Raw genomic sequence first — 24,355 nt, 5'->3', positions numbered from 1 at the left:
TTCTGTGACCTAGCCAAAGGAGCGCCACCTTCACCGCTAAAAGCAGCGCCATCTCCGCCCGCTCCACAGCCTAGCAAGCAGCGCCATGACTTCAGCACTCCGTGATCAAAGCCGCGCTATCTCTGCCAATTCTGCGACCTAGCCGGCTCCATCCTCACTGTTTGGTAGCCAAAGTTCCAAGTGTCGTTTTCACCATTCCATGGACTGAAGCCAGTTTCCACCATTCCGCGGACTGAAGCCAGTTTCCACCATTCCGCGAACTGAGGCCAGTTTCCACCATTCCACGGACTGAAGCTAGTTTCCACCATTCCGCGGACTGAAGCCAGTTTCCATCATTCCACAGACTGAAGCCAAGCGCCATCTCCATACGTTCCGTGACCTAGCCATCTAGCGCCATCCACCAATTCGGGACCAAGTCGCAGCGCCATCTCTGCCGATCGGTAGCCAGAATTCCAGCGCCAACACCAGCACCCTATGGCCAAGCCGGAATTACGCAAAGTCATCAATACAAGGATCACAGATTCCTCATGCCTTCTGCCAAAGGTCAGCCAAATTTTCTTGGCAATCTCTTCATGACTTGTCATTTTGATTTTATCCTTGTATATCACCATCTCATACTTACCCTGCAACAATGCCACCGTTACGGGCTAAGCAGGGGACTTAATGTTGATGGTGGTTTTTAGTTCAGGGTTAAATTTGTAAAACCTTGCATTCAATGTACCGTCACTCTGCAAAGAAACAGAGCCATGTAAAAGTGATGATTGTCAACCTCTCCACTGTCATATTTATTGAGTCGTTCAATATATTTACATGAGATTTATCCAGACTGGCGCATGTAGCAACACTCCCAGATACTCTGTAAATTTCAACACCTTGATTATGTTATTCCTTAATATAAGACCCTCTGAGTACTTTTCCTGTGTTATGTTCCCCGGCAGAACCCTTAATATTGGTATGACATGACAGATTTTTGTTTACTCACAACAGAGTAGCACAAATTTCCAAGTATCAAAGGTTAAGGTCCTTGCGCGAAATACTCAGTCAGAAAGCATACTGCTCTCTGTAAATAAAGAATTATGTGTCAACACATAGAGTTCAATCAATTTTGTGATAATCACAAAATTCATGAATCTAACTAATTTGCAAAAGTTAGGGTTTTTGCGCCCAGCGCAGTATATTAGGCCCCATTGGTCGAGATTATGCTTAAACAACTAAGCAATTGATCCGTCGTGGATTAGTAGGTGCAAAGTCCTGCCCAAAATCAGAAAACAGAAAATAACGGAGTCGCGGAGTAGGAGCAGCAATGAGAGGGAACGTGGTCATGCTATAGGCTAGCCGGCGCCACTTGGCCACGCCCTATGCTACCCAACCGACCCTAATTCCTTTGTCGACCAATCAGATCGCTTTAAACCTGCCAAACTTCCATGAGTTGCGGTTGGGCCCATACTTTCCGGCCCTATTCCCCATCGACCAATCAGGTCGCATTAAACATGCCACGTGCACCAAAAGGGTGGCTACGCCCATGCTCGGACGGCCCCCTACTTTTATTGACCAATCAGGTTGCTCCAAACCTGCCACAGCTTTAAAAGAGGTGGAAATTGTATCAAGAAGTCGCCATACTAAGTTGGCTTCCCAAAAACCGCGCCAACATACTAACGACATGTTAAACAAGCCAAAACGAGCATTCCAGGCGCACATGCCAAACGGGCATGCCACGTACACATGCCAAACGTGCCACTTACTGCGGCAGCATGCCAAAACGTACCAACCCACTCTCTGTTCGTGGCCAACATCACAACAGACTTCAATTTTGGCTATCCTAACCGTAAGCGCGACCATGCTCTAGTGGCAGTGGATGAAACCCTAACTTCTAATCGTGGAACAAAACTATGTCTCCTCGGTCCCACAACATGCCACAAACCGTGCGGACTTAAGAAACTCTAAAAAAGGTGCCACACCACACCGCACTCGTGGAAATATTTGTTCTAGTGACCGTTTATACATGGTGGCCTGCATATGGCTCCTCTGGCATGACTCTGGCACCGTTTGTATAAAATGCCATGCCACGGCCACCTACCGCATGTCGCATGCCATATGCACTAATTAGGGTTTCGGCATGCCAAACCCTAATTTAGGAAAAGTTGCTACGCCAACCAAGCCAGATAATGTTCCAAAGAGCATTGGGATTGATGTGGACACTGAAAATGATGTTGCCACACCACATTGGAGTTTAACACCAATGTGCCAAAATCTAGTGACTATGGCTACTCCAGGCGCTACTTGCACCGTCGCGCCGCTGGCATGCACAGGCTATGCCAGCCATTCCACTGTGCCACTGGCATGCACGAACTATGCCAGCCATGCCGCAGTGCCACTGGCATGCGCTAAAGGCGCCACTATACCATTGCCAAGCATCAACATGGTCTGGCCATAATCGATGGCTACCCTTCCTCATGAGATACAATCTCGTCCATCTAAGTTCGCCACCGAACTGACAGACTTGTAGCAAGTTTTAGGCGACTAGCCAAGATGAGCCTAAATCTAGTGTCCATGGCTACGCCAGGCGCCACTTGCAACTCTGTGCCACTGGCATGCACGAACTATGTCAGCCATGCCGCAGTGCCGCTGACATACGCTAAAAACGCCACTATGCCATTGGCAGGCATCAACATGGTGTGGACATAATCGATGGCTACCTTTCCTCACGAGATATAATCTTGGTCGTCCAAGTTTGCTACCGAACTGACAGGCCTGTGGCAAGTTTTAGGCGACCAGCCAATAAGATCCTAATAACATCACATGTTATTTTCCTGTGGCAAGTCTCTTGACTTTGACTTGCCACACGTAGCAAACTGCTACATGTTTTCCACGAAAACGCTCGAGACATCAAACATGTCACAAACTAGGTGATACTCATCAGGGTATTGGTGGCAAGAAGTAACGGTTGTAAACGGATCCACTTCCTTCATCATGGAAGCACGGTTTCTGACGGTTGCACACTCTTCCATCACTCAATCGTTCCCACTTCCTACGAGACCAGGGTATGTTTTACTATGACTTGTATAAATAGGTTTCACCTATTTCCACCAAAAAAGAAGTTTTGGTCAGAGAACAACACAGTGTCCAGAAATCATCAAAGAACTGATAGCTTTCATTCCGCAAGCTAGTTCCACTTTCTGATACAAGTCATAAAACAGTCACACCTTCAGAATTAACCATTCTGGTCTCAACACTTTCTTCGCTTCCCTCCCTAAGACCAAAACTTCTCCTTCATTTTGTGACCGAAGCAAGCCTGGAACGACCATTTCTTAGTTTAGGCCAGGATTGTACAGATTGATCTCTCGAATCAAAAGTACTCCCGTGCGGTGCATTGTTTAGGGTTTAGATTTGTTTCTCATCCACACACCCGAATTTACCAAAACCGGCAGAAACAATTTTCACCCACAAACACCCCTATAATAGGTTTCTTTATTATAAGTCTTTTACTGGCTTCCGATAATTCTTTACCCTTACAGGTGTGTGCTGCGACAATCATGGAAGAAGAAGATATTAAGTTAATTTGGAGACCTAATTATATTAGGAAATATAATAGATGACAGTGGATGTTCGGATTTGTCCCACCCCTTTTGAACGGTGGATCTATCCCGAGACAGAGACAATGTTTTCTTATATTATAGATGGTAGTATAAAAGGGATAATGAGAGGTGAGAATTAATTGAGGTTCTTCTGCTTCCCACATCTGTGTGATTCTTCATCCACCTCTGTATGTGTTTCTCCCCGTAGATTTTTTCTCCTTCTTCTTGATCGACTTCCCCTCTCCATTCAAATTTTGTTTCCTTTTCTCTTCTCTTTTTATCTGTTCTCATCTCTCTTTTTATTCCCCTTTCTGGTCATGGCTTCAAGCTCTAATCAAAACCTAGATTTTGAAGATATCATAAATAAATTGTGAAACTTAATAGATAATCCCCAGACAATAGAGTTTGAAGATACAAAAGATTTAGTTGAACATGAACAAGATTAAAAACGTTGTCTAGTGTTCATACTCGTCTCAGGAAGACAATATGCTTACTCAATCCTCAGTGACATTCTACACAAATCCTGGAGACCATCTGGTCTATTAACTATCACTTATTTGTGTGGAGGTATACACAAGGCTAAGTTTCAGCACATGTGTGATTTGGAAGCTGTTTTGATGGGCACATGGTCCATTCACGATGATTTAATGTCTCTACAGAGATGTGTTGAAGATCTCCTACCAGAAGAGTATGATTTCCGTTTTGTTTACTTTTGGCTTCAATTCCATGGTCTCCCTATAAGTATGATGAACATAACAAAGGTTACGAAACTAGCACAAAGAATCGGAACTACCAAACCAATAACTGAAGAAGATGCAACCAAATGGGGAAGATTTGCAAGAGCTCGTGTTCTAATCGACACCACTCAGCCTCTCCCTAGAGATTTTATCATCACTCTGGCATCGAAGAAGAAGCGTACAGTCCAGATCAAGTATGAGAAATTGCCTCGAGTTTGTTACTTTTGTGGATTCTTTGGGAATCAGATGAAACAATGCCCCTCTCTCTCTAAAGTTCTTGAAGATAACAACATTCCACCTAAAGATTTTTCTAGTAAGATGAGTGACCCCAAACCAGCGCGATACTCTGATTTTCTTCATGCTAATTTCAAACCTAGCAGTAATCTGGTAACGGAGAAGACGGTCGGAACATGCCTGGAAAATAATGTTAGTTATTGAAGAATAATTAATTATTTCCTAAAGTTAGCCGTGGTTATTTAGGGAAGGGGTTTCCTAAACCGGTTAGAATTCTTGGTGGTAAAGTTTGTAACCTATATAAATAGGTAGTTAGTCCTTGTAGAATTTGTACATTATGTAGAAAACGATTAAGAGATCGGTGAGAGATTTCCTGTATAGCTTTTAGGGCTAAAGCTAGGGTTTCGTTGTGAGAGCATATTGGTGAGGAACAAGAGACAAGGTTATCGTCTCGGGTAATTGTTTCGGTGTAACAAAGGGTTTGTTGGGATTCACACGACGTTGTAATCGTTTTTTCTTCATAGTGGATTTGAGTTGGTGCTGCTCAAAGTGGACGTAGACAATATATACAAGTTGTATGTATTGGTCGAACCACTATAAATCTCGTGTCTTGTGAGTTGATTTATCTTTCTCGTATTATCATAATTGCTTGTGCTTAGTTTACTTATTATTCATCGTAATATCTCAAGATCAGTTATTCCGCTGTTGTCAGTGATTCCCTAAGAAAATCCTGTCAAATAACAGGGAAGAAAGTTCATCTAAGGGTCCTCAAGAAACCACACGGTCTCATCCTACTATTCAGACACAAGAGACAAAATTCAAATTGGGTCAACAACACAGTTCTGCTCTATCAACCCCCGATCAATTTGAAAGCAAGCATAACGATAATCTCCACATGCTAGTAGTAATTTATCTGGAGGGAAGCATAGCCTTCCAATGGATCGAAACAAACTCTTAATTCTCGAGGATGATGCCACGTTTCGAAACAAGGTTAGTGGAGAACAAAACCTGCCCCAAGGTCAGCAAACTGTCATTGCAGATATTTTTGCTTCTGACGGGAGTAACAGATCCAATTTGAAAACCGTATCAACCACAAACACCAGCTCTGCCCCACATGGCATCCTACAAAAAGCAAAAGAGGTGAAGAAAACCTCCAACAACTATAAACTTCCAGGAGGAGGATTACCCAAGTACAATCAAAGTACTGGATCTGGTCAAAGGAAAATAACTAGAAGCCCATCCAACCCAACAGAAAAATCTATACACACCCACGCGGGGAGAAAAATATTTATATTAATACCTAAATTACTCTCTTGATTAATTTTTTGGTAATGATTAGTTAGTGTTAGTTAGTGTAGTGATTACTAAAATGATTAAGTTAAAGATAATTAATGAGATTAAAAAATCAGATGGTTTTTTTTTAAAAGAAGGAGAATTATTGAGAGAGTAAAATTGGAGAAGATGAAGAAGGAAAACATGAAAAACAAAGGATTTTACCAACCACAATCGGAGGAAGAGTATTTGGGTACCCAGGTATGTTTCAAACTTAGATAATGTTGGTTGAATTGCTCCAAATTTTCAAAAAACTGTAAATTTTTAAGGTAGTTTTGGGCTTGTTCGGTTACCTCATGTGAAGAACAGGTTACCGAACTCATCTGAAAGTGTAGTTCGGTTACCTTTTTCATATACGCAGGTTACCGAACTCGTTCTTTAATGGAGGTTTTTAGTTGTTCGGTTACCTTTTCCATACACACAGGTTACCAAACTTTGTTTATAGGACTTACAGAGTAATGTTCGGTTGGTTCGCAAACTTTAACCCAACAACATAACTAACCGAACTCCACATGTATGCAATTAGTGAAGAGTTCGGTTTATCAAGAATTTTTGCGAACAAACCGAACATAGTGGAACAAGTTCGGTTAAATTGAAACTCAACATAGTAGGCAAAATAACACAGTTGGTTACATTGGAAAAAAATTCTTTTTGGAATATGAGTAGAGTTCGGCTACTAGATAGTTTTAGAAATTTTTGCGAACCAACCGAACAAGGTAGGTAAAGTTCGGTTATATCATAACTCAACATAGTAGGAAAAATAACACAGTTTGGTTACATTTTTTTCTTCTTTTTTTGTATTATGGGTAGAGTTCGGTTACTAACTAGTTTTAGAATTTTTTGCGAACCAACCGAACTCGGAGTTCGGTTATGAAAAATTAAATTCGTGATAACCGAAGTGTTCTTCGTGTTCTTGGTTTCAGAATGTTCGGTTACAAAACTAGTTTTTTTTAAAACTATTCCTAACCGAACATGCCACTTTAACATCCATTTAAACCATATTTTGATGATTACTACTCAATTTTCCTATCCAAAAACGAATTAAAAAGATTGATGGGTTTTTCAATAAAACGAGGAACGTCAAGGAAAGAGAGAAGAAGAAGAGAATAAATTTTTTTTCAAAACTAAAAATTTTCGATTGCTCTTTTGATTTTGATTTTGATTAATAAATTCATTTATATTAGATGTATATTATTAGATTAATATAGTTATTAAGTTAGTTTTAATTAAAATTAAAATAAAGGGTAAATGGGTATTTACCTAATTTTGGAACACCCCTTATAAGTATAGGAAGGTTAGCCTAATAAGACCATGGTCCCAAAAAAAACCAAGGTCCCTTGAAAAAATCGTTCAAAATAATACCACGGAAACACATCAATTCACTCCTACCCAGTTTCTGCACACCCAAATTCAAAACACTTAAATCTCGCCTTCTTCCCCAAATGAAAACCCTAACCTATCTGATGAAGAAACTACTACTTCCTCGAACAAATCTGGTGAGTCTCAATCTTCAAAAGAGAAATCAAGGAGAGGGTGGAAGAGGAATGCTAGAGAGAAGAACAATAAATCTTATGTGGGTAGTGAAGAACGTATGGCAGGAAAGAAGAGAACCAATAGTCCAATGGAAATTGATGAATTTCCACAGAAACAATATATTATCAACTCTGAAAAGGGTGTGGTGGCTGCCCTCAAACAGCCACAAGCTCAATATTAAGTTTCTCGTGGAATGTCAAGGTTTAGGGAATCCATCGACAATTCGAACACTGAAACAATTTCCTAAGCCAACAAATCCTTCTTTAATATATTTCTATTAGAAACTAGACTCTCTCTTCCTAAAGCTAATTTCCTCTGTAACTCTTTAAACTATCCTAATTATCATTGTGTTGCTTCGCAAGGTAAATGTGGAGGTCTTATTGTAATGTGGTCTGCAGAACAGGATATAATCATCAATCATTCATCCAAGAATTTAATCCAGTTGGAGATTCAAGGTAACTGCTACCCTCTTGAATGGACTCTTCTTTGCACTTATGGTCCCCCTGAACATAATTTGAGGAATAAATTTTGGAACGAGTACACTAAATTGGTGGCTGGGATAAACACTTCGTTTTGCATCATGGGCGACCTCAATGTGATAATGAATGTTAATGAGAAATGGGGTGGTTCAGAGAAGCCTGATCTCTGCAGTGCTTTTCAACAAATGTATTTTGATAGAGATCTTATTGATTTGGGTTTTGCTGGTCCTGTCTACACTTGGACAAGCAAACCAAACACTAGTGGGGGGTGGGGGTGGGTGTATGAGAGGCTTGATAGAGTTATCGTTTCAACCGATTGGTTTCTAGAATATCCTTCTACTGCCGTTTTACATTTGCCGAGGTGGTCTAGTGATCACGCACCCATATTGTTTATGACTCAAAGACAACTCAAGAAGAAAAGCAAGGTATATAGATTTGAACAAATTTGGCTAGACCATCCCGACTTCATGAAAGTTGCTGCTGAAGCTTGGAACCAGGCAGCTAGGGGAGTTGCTGCGAAACTTAAAGATGTGGCAGAAATTTTTAAGAAATGGAGTAGAAAGGAATTTGGGCATATATCAAATGAGATTGCTATAGCACAGAGGAAGCTTTTTGAAATTCAAAAAGTGGCACATTTAAGGGACATCAGTAACATTGAAAAACAAATTGTTGAGCATTTGGAACATCTGATTGAAACTGAGTTCAAGTTTTTAGAGCAGAGAAATCATTCTAAATGGATCCCAGCAGTGAAGGAGAAAAAATTGTATATCTGCTTTAAAACAGGCTAATGATGAGTGGACTACGAATGAGGAGGTGATTGTTGAAGATCTAGTTGCTCATTTTAAACTGATGTTTCAACAAGACCAAGACATCCCATCTGCACCAACGTTCTTTCCTGTTAACAACAACATCTCTGCTGAGGAAATGGAGCAACTTCAAAGAGTTCCCACTGAAGAGGAGATCTACACTACTCTTAAGCACATTGGTGATCTGAGAGCCCCTGGACCCGACGGCTACCCAGCTATTTTTTTCAAAAGATGCTGGCATATAGTTGGAAATGAGGTAACTTCTCTTATTAAAAACTGCTTTATTTCCGGTACTCTCCCAAAAGCTATGAACCACACCAACCTAGTTCTCATCCCAAAATGTAAACACCCTAGCACTCCTGTTGATTATAGACCCATTGTGTTATGCACTGTTCTCTACAAAATTGTTACTAAACTGATTGCTAGGAGAATTAGGCCTCTTATGGATAAACTGGTATCTAAGAATCAATCTGCCTTCATCCCAGGAAGGAAGATTCTGAACAATATTATTACGGCGAAAGAGCTTTTCCACTCCATGAAGCACTCTCACTCTGTTATAGGCTCTTTTGCACCTAAACTAGATATGAGTAAAGCCTATGACAGAGTGGATTGGAACTTTCTCAGACATATGCTAATGGGAGTGGGTATAAATGGTCCGTTGTTAATTCTTATCATGAATTGTGTAAGTTCTGCTTCGTTTTCTGTCCTAGTGAATGGGCATCCGGAAGGCTTCTTCCATGCAGAAAGAGGGATTAGGCAAGGTTGCCCCCTCTCCCCATATTTATTTATTTACTTTCCCAAGGTCTGTCTTGGCTTATGGAGAAAATGGAAGAAGCCAATCTGTATAATGGCTATAGAATTAACAAATATACGCCTGATGTAAGCCATCTTATGTTCGCAGATGATCTTATGTTCTTTAGGGTCCTCAATAACAAAACCATCAACACTCTGCAAGATGTTCTATTTGTGTACTCAAGCTGGTCCGAGCAGAAAACAAACTTTCAAAGGTCGTCAATCCACTTCAGCAAAGGTGTCGAATTAGAGGATCAAAGAAAATACGCGGATATGCTCGGTCTCAAGATTATGAATGAGAATGAAAAGTACCTTGGTGTTTATCTGCTTAAATCAGACAAAGTTGCTGCTTCTTTCAATTTTTTGGAGGACAAAATGAAGACCAAGATGGCTGGATGGAAAAGGGAGTTTCTAAATCACACAGGTAGAACAATACTTATTCAAAGTGTGTTGGCTCTCATCTCACCCTATTACATGGCTAGCTGCTTAATTCCTAAGAAAGTGTTGGCTAAGATGACTAGAATTATACGGTCTTTCTGGTGGGGGCACAATACTGATCAAAGGAAGTCACACTTTATTCTCTGAGATAAATTCACTTATCACAAATCAAATGGTGGTCTAGGACTGAGGAACCTAGAGGATATCAATAAGGTGCAAATTAGCAAACTGGTGTGGAGATTCTTATCTGAAAAAGATGGTCCGTGGACTATTATTTTAGAAGCCAAATATCTTAAAGGTGTTAAACAATATTGTCCCGATCTCTTGGGATAATATCTTCCTTTACATGGCATGTATATCTTTGTATATTTTGTTCCCTTATTCATGTATATCTTGTTTCTCTTTTTATCTCTGTTTCTTGTATATAAGAACAGATGTATTGTATCTTGTTTACCACGTTGAATACAATTATATCATTCAAAATATACATGTCATGACAATCTCTGTCATGGCATCAGAGCCTGGCAAGATCTAACAATCCATCTTCCGCTGCAACAACAACAACAAGATCAGTTCATGTCATCCATTCCATCTCTGTCTCGTATGTGTTTAGATTGTAAAACCCAAACCCTAATATCCAAAATCCTTCCCTGTTATCGTTCAATATGTCGCGTGAAGATTATCAACCTATTACCGTAAAGTTTGACGGAACAAACTATAATCGTTGGTCCTTCCTTATGAGAAGTTTTCTCAAAGGAAAAGCTATGTGGAAATATATTGATGGCAAAGCCAAAAAGCCTAGTGCTGTTAAGACTGGTATTGTCATTAGAGATAAAGAAGTCGAGCCTAGTAAAGACAAAGAAACTGAAGAAGACAGCCTTGAAGACTGGGAGATCAAGAATCACAAGATACTGACATGGATAAGCAATACGATAATCACTTCCATAAGTATGCAACTCACTGGTTTTGAAACTGCCAAAGAAGCATGAGATTTTCTTTCGAGAAGATATACTCAAGTCAATTTTGCTCAACGTTACAAACTAGAACAAGATATTCGATCTATGAAGCAACAGATGGATCAGTCAATCTCAGATTTTCATTAATGAGATGTCAATTATATGGAATCAACTAGCACTCATGGAACCAAATTGGACTACACATATTGAGTTATGGCAGAAATACAGAGAAGAGTTACGACTGGTTCAACTTCTAATGGAGTTAAGAGATGATTTTGAGACTGTAAGAGCTTCAATTCTTCATCGATCACCTCTCCCTACTGTAGAAGCTGCGTTATCTGAGCTCATTACTGAAGAAACTCTAAAGCGGATCAAGCCTGAGATACCTGCTGTGTTTGTAGTTCCTTCACGTGCAAGTTTTAATAATACTTTCAATTCTCAGAGAAACTATCGTGACATGTCACAGGTTCAGTGTTACAACTGCAAGAAACCTGGTCACTTGGCTAAGAACTACACTTTACCATCAACACAGAGTGTATCACAAACATCAGCCTTTCAAGCTCCAACCCATCAAAGTTCGAACTCTCAAATTCAATGCAATTATTGTAAAGAACCTGGTCATATAGTAGGAAATTGTACTTCTCCATCTTCAAGAAACATGAGAGAAAGAAGAAGGCTGAATGACACTGCATACACACCCGTACCATCTATTCTTGCAGCACCTGCACTAGAAAGAAGTCATGAAACATCAACATCTGCATCAACTAATCTTGCTGATATTCAAGAGATGCTCAAACAAGCCCTTGCAATTGGTAACAACAACTCTGCAGTAGCTTCTGCTTTCTCAGTTCCCACAGGTACATTTTCAAATGGTTGGTTTCTTGACTCAGGTGTTTCTAATCATATGACATTCAATTCTAATGTATTTGAAGACAAGCATCCCATTGTTACACCCAAAATCCAAACTGCAGATGGATCTGAAATAGCTCCTAGTCATATTGGTCAGGTTAAAGTCTCAGACAAAATACGTATATCTGATGTGTTACATGTTTCAAAGATCAAGATGAATCTTATATCAGTTCGGAAACTGTGCAATCAGGGTTTTAACATTTATTTCTTCTCTTTTGGCTGTGTAATACAGGATCCAAGGACAAAGAAGCTTGTTGGGGTATGTCGTAGAGTCGGTAGACCATATCTCCTTGAAACTCTAATTGTTCCTCAACAATCAAAGAATGAACTTACTGCTGCAGCTGCAAACTCTCTTTCTTCTATTGTGTCTCCATCTATGTCTTGGCACTCTAATCTAGGACATGTCTCTTTTTCATGTATTACATATATGATCAATAAAGGATTACTAGGAACAACTCAAGTTGATAAATAACCTTATTGCATTTCCTGTAAGTTGGGTAAACAACCTGCACTTCCTTTTAATAATAGTATTACTCACTCAGTTGAACCCTTTGATCTTATTCATTCTGATGTGTGGGTAAAATCTCTCATTGCCTCTTAGAGAGGGGCTCTATATTATGTTATCTTCATTGATGATTTCTCTCATTTTACATGGCTATATCTTTTCAGCTCTACATCAGAATTCTTGAAAATATACACAGATTTCTCTAGAATGGTCAAAACTCAATTTAGAAAATCCATTAAAACCTTTCGTGCTGATCAAGGAGGTGAATACATCTCAACTCCCTTCAAAGAATTTCTTAAAACATAAGGTACTTTATTTCAGTTATCTTGTACTGAAACTCCAGAGCAAAATGGTATAGCAGAAAGAAAACATCGTCACATCATATAGACAGCTAGAATCCAACTTCTTTCAGCATCAGTTCCCTCTAATTTTTGGGGTGAGTCAGTTCTTACTGAAATCGCATTCCATCTATAGTCATAGGAGGAATATCTCCTTATGAACGTCTCTATGATAAGAAACCAAATTATTCTGAGCTCCGTGTTTTTGGTTCAACATGTTTTGTCCTTCTCACATAACGAGAACGAAACAAACTTAGCAAAAAGAATGCTATATGTGTGTTCCTAGGTTATGGTATTGAACAAAAAGGTTATCGTTGTTATGATCCAGAGAGTCGTCGATTACGTATTACTCGTCATGTTACGTTTTGGGAAAATATACCATTTTGGTCTCTTCCTATCAGCGAGTCTTCTACTCTAGAACAGTTCACGTATCTAGATCATTTTGAGGATATATCTCTACCTAGCTCTCAGCCTATAACTATTCCATCCACCACCACATAAGTCACTCCTCTTGAAAGTGTTGAAACTCCACATGACCACTCTGTGGAAAATCCTGACATTGCTTCTCCAGAAAGGGATCTTGTACCTGAGAATGATGCTTTACCTCCACGTACTCGTCGACCACCAGCCAGGTTTGCAGATTATCATTGTTCTTTATCATCCATCTTATTTATACATGAACCAAAATCATACAGGGAAGCATCTATAATTCCAGTCTGGCAAACATCTATGGGAGAAGAACTAACAGCACACAAGGACGTTGGTACATGGGATATGGTTGACTTACCGCCAGGGAAAACTGTTATTGGAAGTAGATAGGTTTACAAGATCAAAAAAAACTCAGAAGGTAAGATAGAGCGCTACAAATCTCGTTTGGTTGCTCAAGGATATACCCAAGAATATGGTATAGACTATGAAGAAACATATGCTCTCGTTGCTCGTATGACTACTGTACGTACACTTTTTGTTGTTGTTTCTGCTCGAAATTGGAATCTTCATCAAATAGATGTAAAGAACGCCTTTCTTAATGGAGAACTTCAAGAAGAAGTGTATATGAGACCACCACCAGGAATGACTCATTCTCCAAATCAAGTATGTAAGCTTCATTAAGCTTTGTATGGACTTAAACAAGCACCGCGTGCTTGGTTTGAGAAGTTTTCCAGTGCTATCCTTCAGTACGGATTCAATCAAAGTGCATATGACTCAGCAATATTTACTCGATCAACTGAGAAGGGTATGGTTATTCTCCTTTTGTATGTGGATGATATGGTTATCACAGGTGACGACTTAGAAGGAATTTCTTCTCTTAAAATTCATCTCAGTTCATGCTTTGAAATGAAAGACTTAGATCCTTTAAGGTATCTTCTTGGTATAGAGGTTGATAAATCATCTGATGGTTATTTCATCTCACAAGTGAAGTATGCCTCCGACATCCTTCAGCGTGCTGGGTTAACAAATAGTAAAACTGCAGATACACCCCTTGAACTAAATGTGAAGCTCAATCCCTTTGAAGGAAAATCTTTAGCAAATCCTACATTATATCGTCAGCTTGTGGGAAGTCTTAATTATCTAACCATCACAAGACCAGATATTAGTCATGCATTTCATGTAGTTAGCCAGTTCATGTCAGCTCCAAGATCCACACATTATGTTGCAGTACTGCGGATATTACGTTATATCAAAGGCACCCTGTATCAAGGTATAAAGTTCTCATTTACTTCTGATCTTTGTCTTCATGCATATTCAGATTCAGATTGGGCTGGTGACATCACAGATAGACGCTCAACCACAAGATACTGTGTATTTCTAGGCAACTCTTTGATCTCTTGGCGCAGTAAGAAACAAAGTGTAGTTTCTCGGTCTAGTGCAGAGGCAGAGTATCGAGCTCTTGCTCATACAGCTTCTAAAATTGTTTGGTTGAGATGGCTTCTTGAAGATATGAGAGTTCATTTATCAGAACATACTCCATTGTGTTGTGACAATAAGGCTGCTATTCGCATTGCTCATAATGACGTATTTCATGAACGTACAAAGCACATTGAGATTAATTGTCACTTTGTAAGACATCACTTCAAGCAGCAGACTGTTGTCTTACCATTTGTTCGTTCAGAATTGCAACTCGCTGATTTATTCACCAAAACATTGACCTCAGCTCGTCTAAGGTTCTTGATTTCCAAACTCAACATGTGTGTTTGCACCATCTTGAGTTTGAAGGAGGGTGTTAAACGATATTGTCCTGATCTTCTGGGATAATATCTTCTTTTACATGGCATGTATATCTTTGTATATTTTGTTCCCTTATTCATGTATATCTTGTTTCTGTTTTTATCTCTGTTAATTTCTTGTATATAAGAACAGATGTATTGTATCTTGTTTACCACGTTGAATACAATTCTATCATTCAGAATATACATGTCATGACAATCTCTGTCAAAAGGCAACAGTTTCTGGGACTGTAAACAACCTAAAATATGCTCTCCAACATAGAGTGTTATGATATCTATTAGACACCTCATGGAGCAAGGTGTATGCTGGCAGGTCGGAGACGGTAAATCTATAGCAATATATCAAGATCCATGGATACCCAAGCTTCAAGGTTACAAACCTCTCCAGACTAACGGATCCATTGGGAATGGTGCCAAAGTGGAGAGTTTAGTTGACCCTCAAGGGAATAGCTGGAATATGGATCTTCTGCATTCTCAGTTCTCTCACATGGAAAATCAGTGCATCAAAGACATATACGTTTCTAAAGAGATGGGCAAAGACAAGATTCTGTGGATTCTCAACAAGAAGGGCATCTTCACTAGAAAGAGTTTTCACAAGCTCCTAAATGATAATAGAGGTACAAGCTCAGCTGACCCTAACAATTTCTTTGAGTGGGAGAGGTTCTGGGATGTCAAAATTATTCCTCCTAAAGTGCAACTCTTTATCTGGAGACTCCTCCACAATGGTTTAGCTGTTCTTAGTAACATTGGTAAATTTACCATCAACTTCGACAAAACTTGCAGATTGTATGGTGAAACCGATTAGACCACTAACCACCTCTTTGTCAATGCCCTGCAATCCAAGCTTATCTTTTTGCATCTTCCTTGGGAATCTGAATTCATGAAAGAAACAATCAACACATTAGTAACCTGTTGCTCAAGCTATTATATGTTAAAGATGGGGGATTGAGTTTCAGCAAGTGTGCATGCCTTCTTTGGTGTTGGTGGAAAACGAGAAACAAACTTATGTTTGAAGGTATAAAGATCTACATCCCATCCATCATCCATGAAGCTGACAGCATACTTGGGAAGTTTGCTCAAGTGGTAAACAAAGACCATTCCCGGCTGCAGCTAAATTTAGTGTCTGACAGCTCCCCTTGGAAACCGCCTGAAGACGGGATTATCAAGATCAATGTTGATGCTGGTTGTAAAGATGGGGATAGTGCTACTGCAGTTGTGGCTAGAAGCAACTCTAGAAGGTTCGCAGGTTGCGCTACGGTGATCTTTAGGGAGAATAATCCCTTGGTAGAGGAAGCTATGGGTTTTCTTCGTGGCACACAGTTTGCTCTGGATAATCACTTGAATAAATGTGTTATCGAAGGAGATGTCTAGTTAATTAGTGGTTCCTGCTATAAAGGACCATTCCAAGACCCCCCACTGGCAAGTAAGACCGATCCTAACTGATCTCAACATACTCGTTCCAAACTTCGCAAGTATAGATTTCTGCTACATCAAACGAGAGGGTAATGACGTTGCTCATTCCCTGGCTCAATATGCTCTCACCAACAAAATTTCAAGTTATTGGATATCTTCTCCCCCTTGTATCGTGGATGCTTTGGCATCTGAGATGGCTACCTAGTTTCCCTTTTTTTCCCTTTCTTGCATCCCGTCAAAAAAAGAAAAAAAAAAAAGGGAAAAATTAATTGGGTGGAAATCGAGGTGAGAATTAATTGGGTGGAAAATAGGAGAAGTGGTAATTGGTGGCAAACGGGGAGACCTTGCCCTAATTTGAAGCATACCTTGTCTCTCCCGTTTAATAATTGGGTTTTCTTCCTCAAAAACCCAATTTCCTTTTTGTCTCTCCCGTTTAATTTTTCTCTCCAAAATTTTCATCTGAGAAAAAAATGTTTCGAAACAGTAAAACAGACCCATCTCCAATATACGTAAGGTCTCGATTTTCGTCACTTCGTCTAGAACATCTGAATTATTCATATCTTGTTCAACCACATGCATCACACGGTGTGTTCCCTGACACAAATTTATCATCATCATCATCATCATCATCGATGATAGCAGGAGCAAGAGTATCGAAATTAATGAGATCAATCAGTTCCATCGCTAAAGAAGTAGTATCATCTGCTGTTGGAAAACTCGAAGATACTGATGTTGAAAATTCTGCGGGAGACCCATCTGACGATCACTCTCAGTCCTTATCCGTGGATAAGGGTAATAGCATTCTGGAACAACAATCTGGTAATTCTGTTGTTGGTCCTCCAGATTGCTCCATCGTTACAAATAATCAAACTGATAGCGTGGAGGCAAATCGGGGATCTGTTTCAGGTATGTTTTTAGATTTATGCTTTACTCCGTTAGAAATTGAAACTGAATATGCCTATCGAAAAAAGAAAGAAATTGAAACTGAATATTAAAATTTGTCCCCTTAAGCCTGTTCTTTGATTGGATCCAGAAGCTTGGTGAGTGGATTTGTGGGGACTATGGATTGTTCATAACTGGTCCAAGTCCTTTCATAAGTCCACTCTATAGCTCCGGGTACAAACTTACCAATAACCTGTAGTTTCTGTGAATGCCTGAATTTCTCATACAACAGCTGTTTCCCCAAAAAATACCCTAATTTCCTTTTGCCTCTCACGTCTCATTTCAGAAAAAATGGATCAAAACATTAAAGCAGACCTAATTTCCACAACAGCTGTACCCCAACAAGCATCACACTGTGTGTTCCCTAACACAAATTTATCAGCATTATCATCGACTACAGCAGCAGCAAGAGCATCGAAATCAATGAGATCAATCAGTTCCATCGCTAAAGAAGTAGTATCATCTGCTATTGGAAAACTTGAAGATACCGATATTGAAAATTCTGCGAGAAACTAGGGATTGTTGATAACTGGTCCAAGTCCTTTCACAAGTCTAACTTGTAGTTCGGCTGCAACTCCCGACTCTATAGCTCTGGGTACAAACTTACCAATAACTAATTCCAGTAACTTGTAGTCCTTTCATACAACAGCTGTACCCAAAAAAAAAACTAATTTGATTTCCTTTTGTTTCTCACGTTCCATTTTTGAAAAAATAGATCAAAACAGCATAACAGACCCAATTCTATCATATGTAAGGACTCGCATTCCATCACTTGGTCTGGTACAACCAAATGATTCGGATCTTGATGATTTATTACAACGACTTGAGACAAAAATACATATCAAACAACAAGCATCAGGCGGTCGGTACCCCAGCACAAATTCATCTGCATCACCATCAACAACAGCAATAGGAAGATCGAAATCAATGAGATCAAACAGTTCCATCGCTAAAGAAGTAGCATCATCTACTATTGATTCTTCAGCTGGTGAAATCTCTAATGAGGAATCTGAGATAGATTCCAAATTGGCTAAGATCAGTGGTACTATGGAACGGGACCTTTCACCAGATACTGATGATCCTTCTACAGTTTTAGTGACAGATGATGAAGCCAAGGAAGCAGTAATGAACTCAGAAGTTTCCCAGACCAAAATTTCACCTAGTTCTAATGGAGGTTGCATAGTCAAAGAAGTGAAAGAAGTCTTAGTTATTCATCTGGAAATTGCTGATCCTAGTGTAAGTATAACCAGCTTTCCAGTAGCTACTGAGGAAAGTTTCACCAGTCCTACAAAAAAATCCCTGGCAGCTGCAGTTTGTCCTTCTGAATCTGTTGAGAATTTAATCCATGATGAATCTGTCACTACGGTTTTAGTGACAGATGAAGAAGCCAAGGAAGCAGTAATGAATTTAGAAGTTTCCCAAGCTAAAATCCCTAGTCCTAATGAAGGTTGCATTTTCAGAGAAGTGAAGGAAGTCTTAGTTGTTCATCCAGAAATTGCTGATCCTAGTGTAAGTATAACCAGCTTTGGAGTAGCTACTGAGGAAAATTTCAGCAATCCTACAGAAAATTCCCCGACAGTTCCAGAAATTGCTGATCCTAGTGTAAGTGTAACTAGCTTTGGAGTAGCTACTGAGGAAAATTTCACCAATCCCACCGAAAAATCCTCGGCAGTTGCAGGTTGTCCCTCCGACTCTGTTGAGAATTTAATCCATGATAATCCTACTAATCCAATTAGAGTTTTAGTGACAGATGAAGAAGCCAAGGATGCAGTAATGAACTCAGAAGTTTCCCAAGCTAGAATTTCCCCTTGTCCTAATGAAGGTTGCATTGTTAGGGAAGTGAAAAAAGTGTTAGCTGTTCGTCTGGAAATTGCTGATCCTAGCGTAAGTGTAACCAGCTTTGGAGTAGTTGCTACTGAGGAAAATTTCACCAATCCCACAGAAAAATCCCCGACAGTTGCAGTTTGTCCCTTTGAATCTGTTGAGAATTTAATCCATGAAGAGACTGAAAATTCTGCTGGAGACCCATCTGATGGTCACTCTCAATCGTTATCGTTGGATGAGGGTGATTGCATTCTGGAACAACAATCTGATAGTTTTGTTGTTAGTCCTCCAGATTGCTTCATCGTTACAAATAGTCAAACTGATAACGCGGAGGCAAATCTGGGGGGTTCTGTTTCAGGTATGTTTTTAGATTTATGCTTTACTCCTTTAGAAATTAAGATTTCACTGAATGAATTGAATGTTTTAATTGCCCCTTTAAATTTGTTCTGTGATTGGATCTAGAAGCTTGGTGAGGAGATTTGTGGGAACTAGGAATTGTTTATAACTTTACTTTCATAAGTCCAGCTTGTAGTTGGTCTGCATCTCCAAACTTGGGTACTAAAGTACCAGTAACTTCAATGAACACCCGATTTTGAAAGTTCATACAACAGCTGTACCGATTATTAGGTGCGGCTTTGGACACCACATTGACATGAGTCCCAGTTTCATGTTCTTGTGGCAAGGCTTTTGTGTGTTCTGATCAGCTCTTGTTATTAACATTGATTAGCACTTTAGCAGTTATTTTGTCTTATACAAGTAGCCTTACCATCAATGTTTATATCCTCCATTTCGTAGTAATTCTTTGTATGTTAGGTAAGTATCTTTTTTCTTTATACTGCTTAGGGAATAGAGGTTTCCATAGAGAATTATGCCGAAAATCAAATAATAAGATAGGAAATAAAAGTACCAGAGCATTTAGTAAATCTGTTTGTTGCAGATGGAACGTCTCTTTCTTTGAAAGATGTGATTGATGTACAAGGAACCAATACCCAGGCAACGCAAGGAACTAACTCACACAGAATAAGCACCGACAGATTTGATCCATCTTCTCCCACATCCTTCGTCAAATCCCGAAATGAAGGAGACCTAAAATCTGCTTCTTCTGAATTCCAGATTCTAACTACTCGAGGAGAGAAGAAGAATGGTATTTCGTTCATAAGTCGCATTGGGTCAATAGTCAAAAGCAAGAAGGTGAAAACCAAACAAAATGATGATGGCCACTTACCCAAGATTGTGAATTCTACAACTGCCAACAAACAGAAGAAAAGGGATTCCCCTGCTCGGAAAATGAAATTTCGGGTACCATTCATGTGCGGTGGTCTGCTGTAAGTTCGAAAACCCAGTCATAGTATCAACCATTTTGAATTGGCGTGAATTTTCAAACTTCTTTGGTGTAGGTTAAGATGGACATAGTAGTTTTATTCATTCAGGTGTGAAATTTCATTATACTACTTATGTAGATATCTTGTGCAGGTTTGGAATAGGTTTGTTAAGTTTGGACCATAGTTGTGTTGTTATATGCTAGTATGTGAGCTTTTCTATTTTATTGGTTAATTTTGTAAGACAATAAGCAAATTGTGTTGGTATCTTTTTGTTTTAGAAAGAATTTCTGGCTTCTTTTCTTGCAAGTATATCTGCACCTGTTTCTTTATTTTGTATGCATTTAGTTACCTTTTTCTGAGAGAGAGTCACCACTTTTTCTCTGTTCTGGTTGTGCTATCCGTTGTTTGCTGAGTAAATTCTTGATAACCTCAGTGCGCAAGGGGGGTGGGGGGCTATACAGAAAACTCTGGATGTGCCATTTTTAATCTTGAAAAGAGAACTTTGCTGGGTGGGATGTTACGATTGGGTAAAAACCGGTTTAGTCCAAAATCCCATATACTGATTAGTCTTGACCCATTCAGCATGTAATCTCCTTACTCCTTTAATGGAGGAACAATTTTCTGCAGGTCTCCTGACTTTGTTTGTGGTTAGCAGTAGTGGATTTTTTTTAGCATGGGGAATGTTGCTGAATCAAGAACAGCGGTGTTTAAAGCACTGGTGCTAACCATCGTACCTGTGATGGTCCATATCAATAGTATAAAGGGTATATTACATGTACTAGATTTCTTTTTCTTTTAACCATATTTTTGAGCTTTGCTCCGTCCCGTTGTATATTTTTGATTTGGTTTCACCTCGCTCCCGTCTCTTAATTTTTTTGATTTGGTGTGATGAGGCGAGCTCGTCTTCGTTTTGCCCCGTCCCGATTTGATTTGGTATGGTTCCGCTTAGCCTCGTCTCATTCCAATGCATTTTTGATTTGGTGTCGCGCGACGTTGTCTTTTCCCGTTGCGATACATTTTTACCGATGGAAGTCGATTAAATGAACCTCCTTTAGGCCCCTTTCTATGGGTGTGGCAAACTCTTTGGTTTGCCATTTAAGCCGTTATGGAGGGGGCAAACGACTACGCCGCACGGTCTTCAATCCACCGCTACCGGCTTTTGTGAGACCGGTCGGTCTAGTCTCCATCGGTGAGTATAATCTGATCCAACGGCCATAATTTCTCCCCCTATAAATACCACATTCCTCTACCATTTTAACTCACACCTTCTCTTCTATACTCTTCAAATTTATTAATCTAAAACAAATTTCATCATCTAACTATTTCATTCACTTGTATAGTATAATTTCTGTACTATGTCTCAATCTAATACTCAATCTAAACAACAAAAGAAGAACATTAGGGGTTCAAAATTTACCGTAGTCGAAGATGAGGATGATGAAGACGACGATGAAGTAGTGTCACTTAATTAATTAATGTATCAACTTTAATTTTAATGTATCAGCTTTAATTTTAATGAATATGTAGTAGTAGTTTGGTAATGGTGAATGAAAATGTTCTGGTTTTTTCATTACAAATTTACTTTTTTCATTACACTAAAACTTAAACTAATTTTACTGCATTACATTAAAACTTAAACTTGACAACATCCATGAAAACATTATTAAGCCTAACATCCCATACGAGTTATTAAAAATTCCTTAAGAATTTGGTAATGCGCTTCGTATTCGAAATCTTTTCGTTTCCATCTTCGCCATTCGTCTCGAGTTTGTATTCCCAATTCAACATTGGTCTCACCTCTAAGACGGTATCGAGTGACAATCCTTTTCATAGCTATAAAATCTACAAGCTCTTTTTGATATCCATGAATCGGCAAAACAAAGCAGCACGATCCCGGTTATGAGGATTACCTGTCTCTGTGCAAAAGGCATCATGAATTTTACCCAAATAACTCATACTAGGTAAACCGTTCATCCGTCGTTCTTCACCTCTCTTCGGGTAGTGTATTACATAGTTTCTACAAAGAGATAAATCTTCATCTTCAGTGAATCTAGGATCATCCATAATTTAACCAGAAATTAGAGAAATTTTTGTAGAGAGAAGAAGTTTGTAGAGAAGTGATGTGTGAGTTTGAAACAGATGAAGTGAAGGATTTATAAGTAATGCTAGCGATCAAGTCTAGACCGCTAGCGATTAAGTCTAGACCGCTACTTTTAATGACCGTTAAAAAATTTAAACTTAAACAATTTAAAAAATAAAATAAATAAAAATGAAACAATAATGAAAAAACATAAAAACAAATGAAACAAAAAACATAAAAACAAATGAAACAAACACTACTCAATTCTTCCCTCATCTCTTCCACACTCAGCCCACAGATTCGCTCTGAGATCTACCCTCAACCTGGTATACAGATTTCTGTTCTCAATATGACTGGTCATTTGCGCATAGTTCCTTGCAGGTAATCCTCTAGATGGTATAATCTCAGGCCTTAAGTCTTCATCTTGATGGTTAGTCCAATTTTTATTGCGACGAGTCTCCTGGATAACCATGTTATGCATAATGATGCATGTCAGCATAGTCTTATGCATTTCACGAGCACTTAAACCACGATAAGGCCCACAAACGATTGCGAACTTCCGCTTCAGAATTCCAAAATCCCGTTCCACATCCTTTCTCAGGTTCATTTGTTTACTATTGAAATACGAGAATGAACGACCCATTTCACCGGCAGGTGGCTGACGATAACATTGAACTAAAGTTGACCATTTTGGATAAATTCAATCTGCAAGATAATAACCATTAGTATAGTGATTCCCTTTGATACTGAAATTTACGTGATGAGAAATTCCATACTTTAAATCTTCAAACAAAGGCAATTTGTGTGAAACATTTATATCGTTTTGAGATCCCGGAAGACCAAAAAGTGTGTGCCATATCCAACAATCATAAGAAGCAGCAGCCTCAAGGATCACTGTTGGTTTTGCGTAGTGACCCTTATACTGACCGGCCCAATAGGTAGGGCATCCGGTCCATACCCAATGCATACAGTCAAGACTACCTAGAAGGAAATCCCCTTTCCTGATTCTGCTTTAATATTTCTCTAACATCTGCAGCAGTTGGTTTTCGTAAATATGTAGGACCAAAATGATTAATCATTTTTTCGCAAAACAATGCAAGATACTTGTATGCAGTTGTTTTGCCAATGCGAAGGTACTCATCATTAGAATCTGGAGGTCTGCCATATCCTAAAATCCTCAAAGCCGAAGTAACCTTTTGTTCAGGTCTATGACCCCTAATATTCAGTGCATCATACTGATAATTAAATTGAGGTTCTACCTGACAAAGCTCACCAATAATCTTTAGCACCAAATGTCTAGGCATGCGGAATCGGCCTTGGAAATTTTCATCAGAGAACACACAGTCAGGAAGAAAATAATCGTGCATCAGCTTCTCGTGCCATTCATCCCGACCCGGTACGTATATCTTCTTGTGAAGACTTCTCTTGGCTCTGGATCTCTAGGTATTTGCCCCGATGAATATAGCTGCATCAAGTTTTTGGTCAGTTCTTTATCTTCATCTGACTCATCATCAATTTGATTCAACGCCTGAACGGATATTCGTTGTTGTTCTTCAAATCGATCTAAATGAATACGCACTTCTTTGTCAGAAGAATCCATATCCATTGAGTTGAAGAAAAAAAAACTAAATTAAGGTACAAAAGAGTGAGTAAGATAGAGTAAATGAGAAAATTAAGTGTTTTTAAATTGAATTGAATTGGGTGAATTTATAGGGAAATGGGGGAATAACCGTTATTTCACTGTTTACAACGGACGATTAAAACACCGTCCGGCCTTAAGAAAACCGCTAGCTGTCTTCTTGAGGCCAGCCAGTCTTTTCTCCACCCTTCGGTGGAGACTCGACTGCTTATGTTTTCTCCCATAGTGGCGCGGCCTGTTTGCCAGGCCAGCTGACATGGCAAATAGTTGCTTTAG

The 24,355-nt window shown here is 39.3% G+C and overlaps 2 protein-coding genes across 3 annotated transcripts; both read left to right on the top strand.

The window, feature by feature from the left end:
• The first annotated feature begins 4,168 nt into the window (after positions 1 to 4,168).
• On the top strand, positions 4,169 to 4,750 carry LOC113278897. Its single transcript, XM_026527620.1, has one exon. The coding sequence runs from the start codon at positions 4,169 to 4,171 to the stop codon at positions 4,748 to 4,750; it is 582 nt and encodes a 193-aa protein (XP_026383405.1).
• Positions 4,751 to 16,661: 11,911 nt separating this feature from the next.
• LOC113281244 lies at positions 16,662 to 20,666 on the top strand. 2 transcript variants are annotated; one of them, XM_026529933.1, is made up of 4 exons: positions 16,662 to 17,178; positions 17,501 to 17,809; positions 17,930 to 19,396; positions 19,976 to 20,666. In XM_026529933.1, exons 3-4 carry the CDS (start codon positions 18,142 to 18,144, stop codon positions 20,365 to 20,367), a joined length of 1,647 nt encoding a protein of 548 aa, XP_026385718.1. In that variant the 5' UTR covers positions 16,662 to 17,178; positions 17,501 to 17,809; positions 17,930 to 18,141; the 3' UTR covers positions 20,368 to 20,666. The 2 variants fall into 2 exon arrangements, with proteins under 2 accessions (XP_026385718.1, XP_026385717.1); XM_026529932.1 differs by having other exon boundaries at positions 17,501 to 19,396.
• Positions 20,667 to 24,355: the final 3,689 nt, after the last annotated feature.

Source organism: Papaver somniferum, chromosome 5 (assembly GCF_003573695.1).
Source record: "Papaver somniferum cultivar HN1 chromosome 5, ASM357369v1, whole genome shotgun sequence".
NCBI lineage: Eukaryota > Viridiplantae > Streptophyta > Magnoliopsida > Ranunculales > Papaveraceae > Papaver > Papaver somniferum.
The sequence above is the reverse complement of the archived record's forward strand: the minus strand, read 5'-3'. Positions and strand labels throughout refer to the sequence as shown.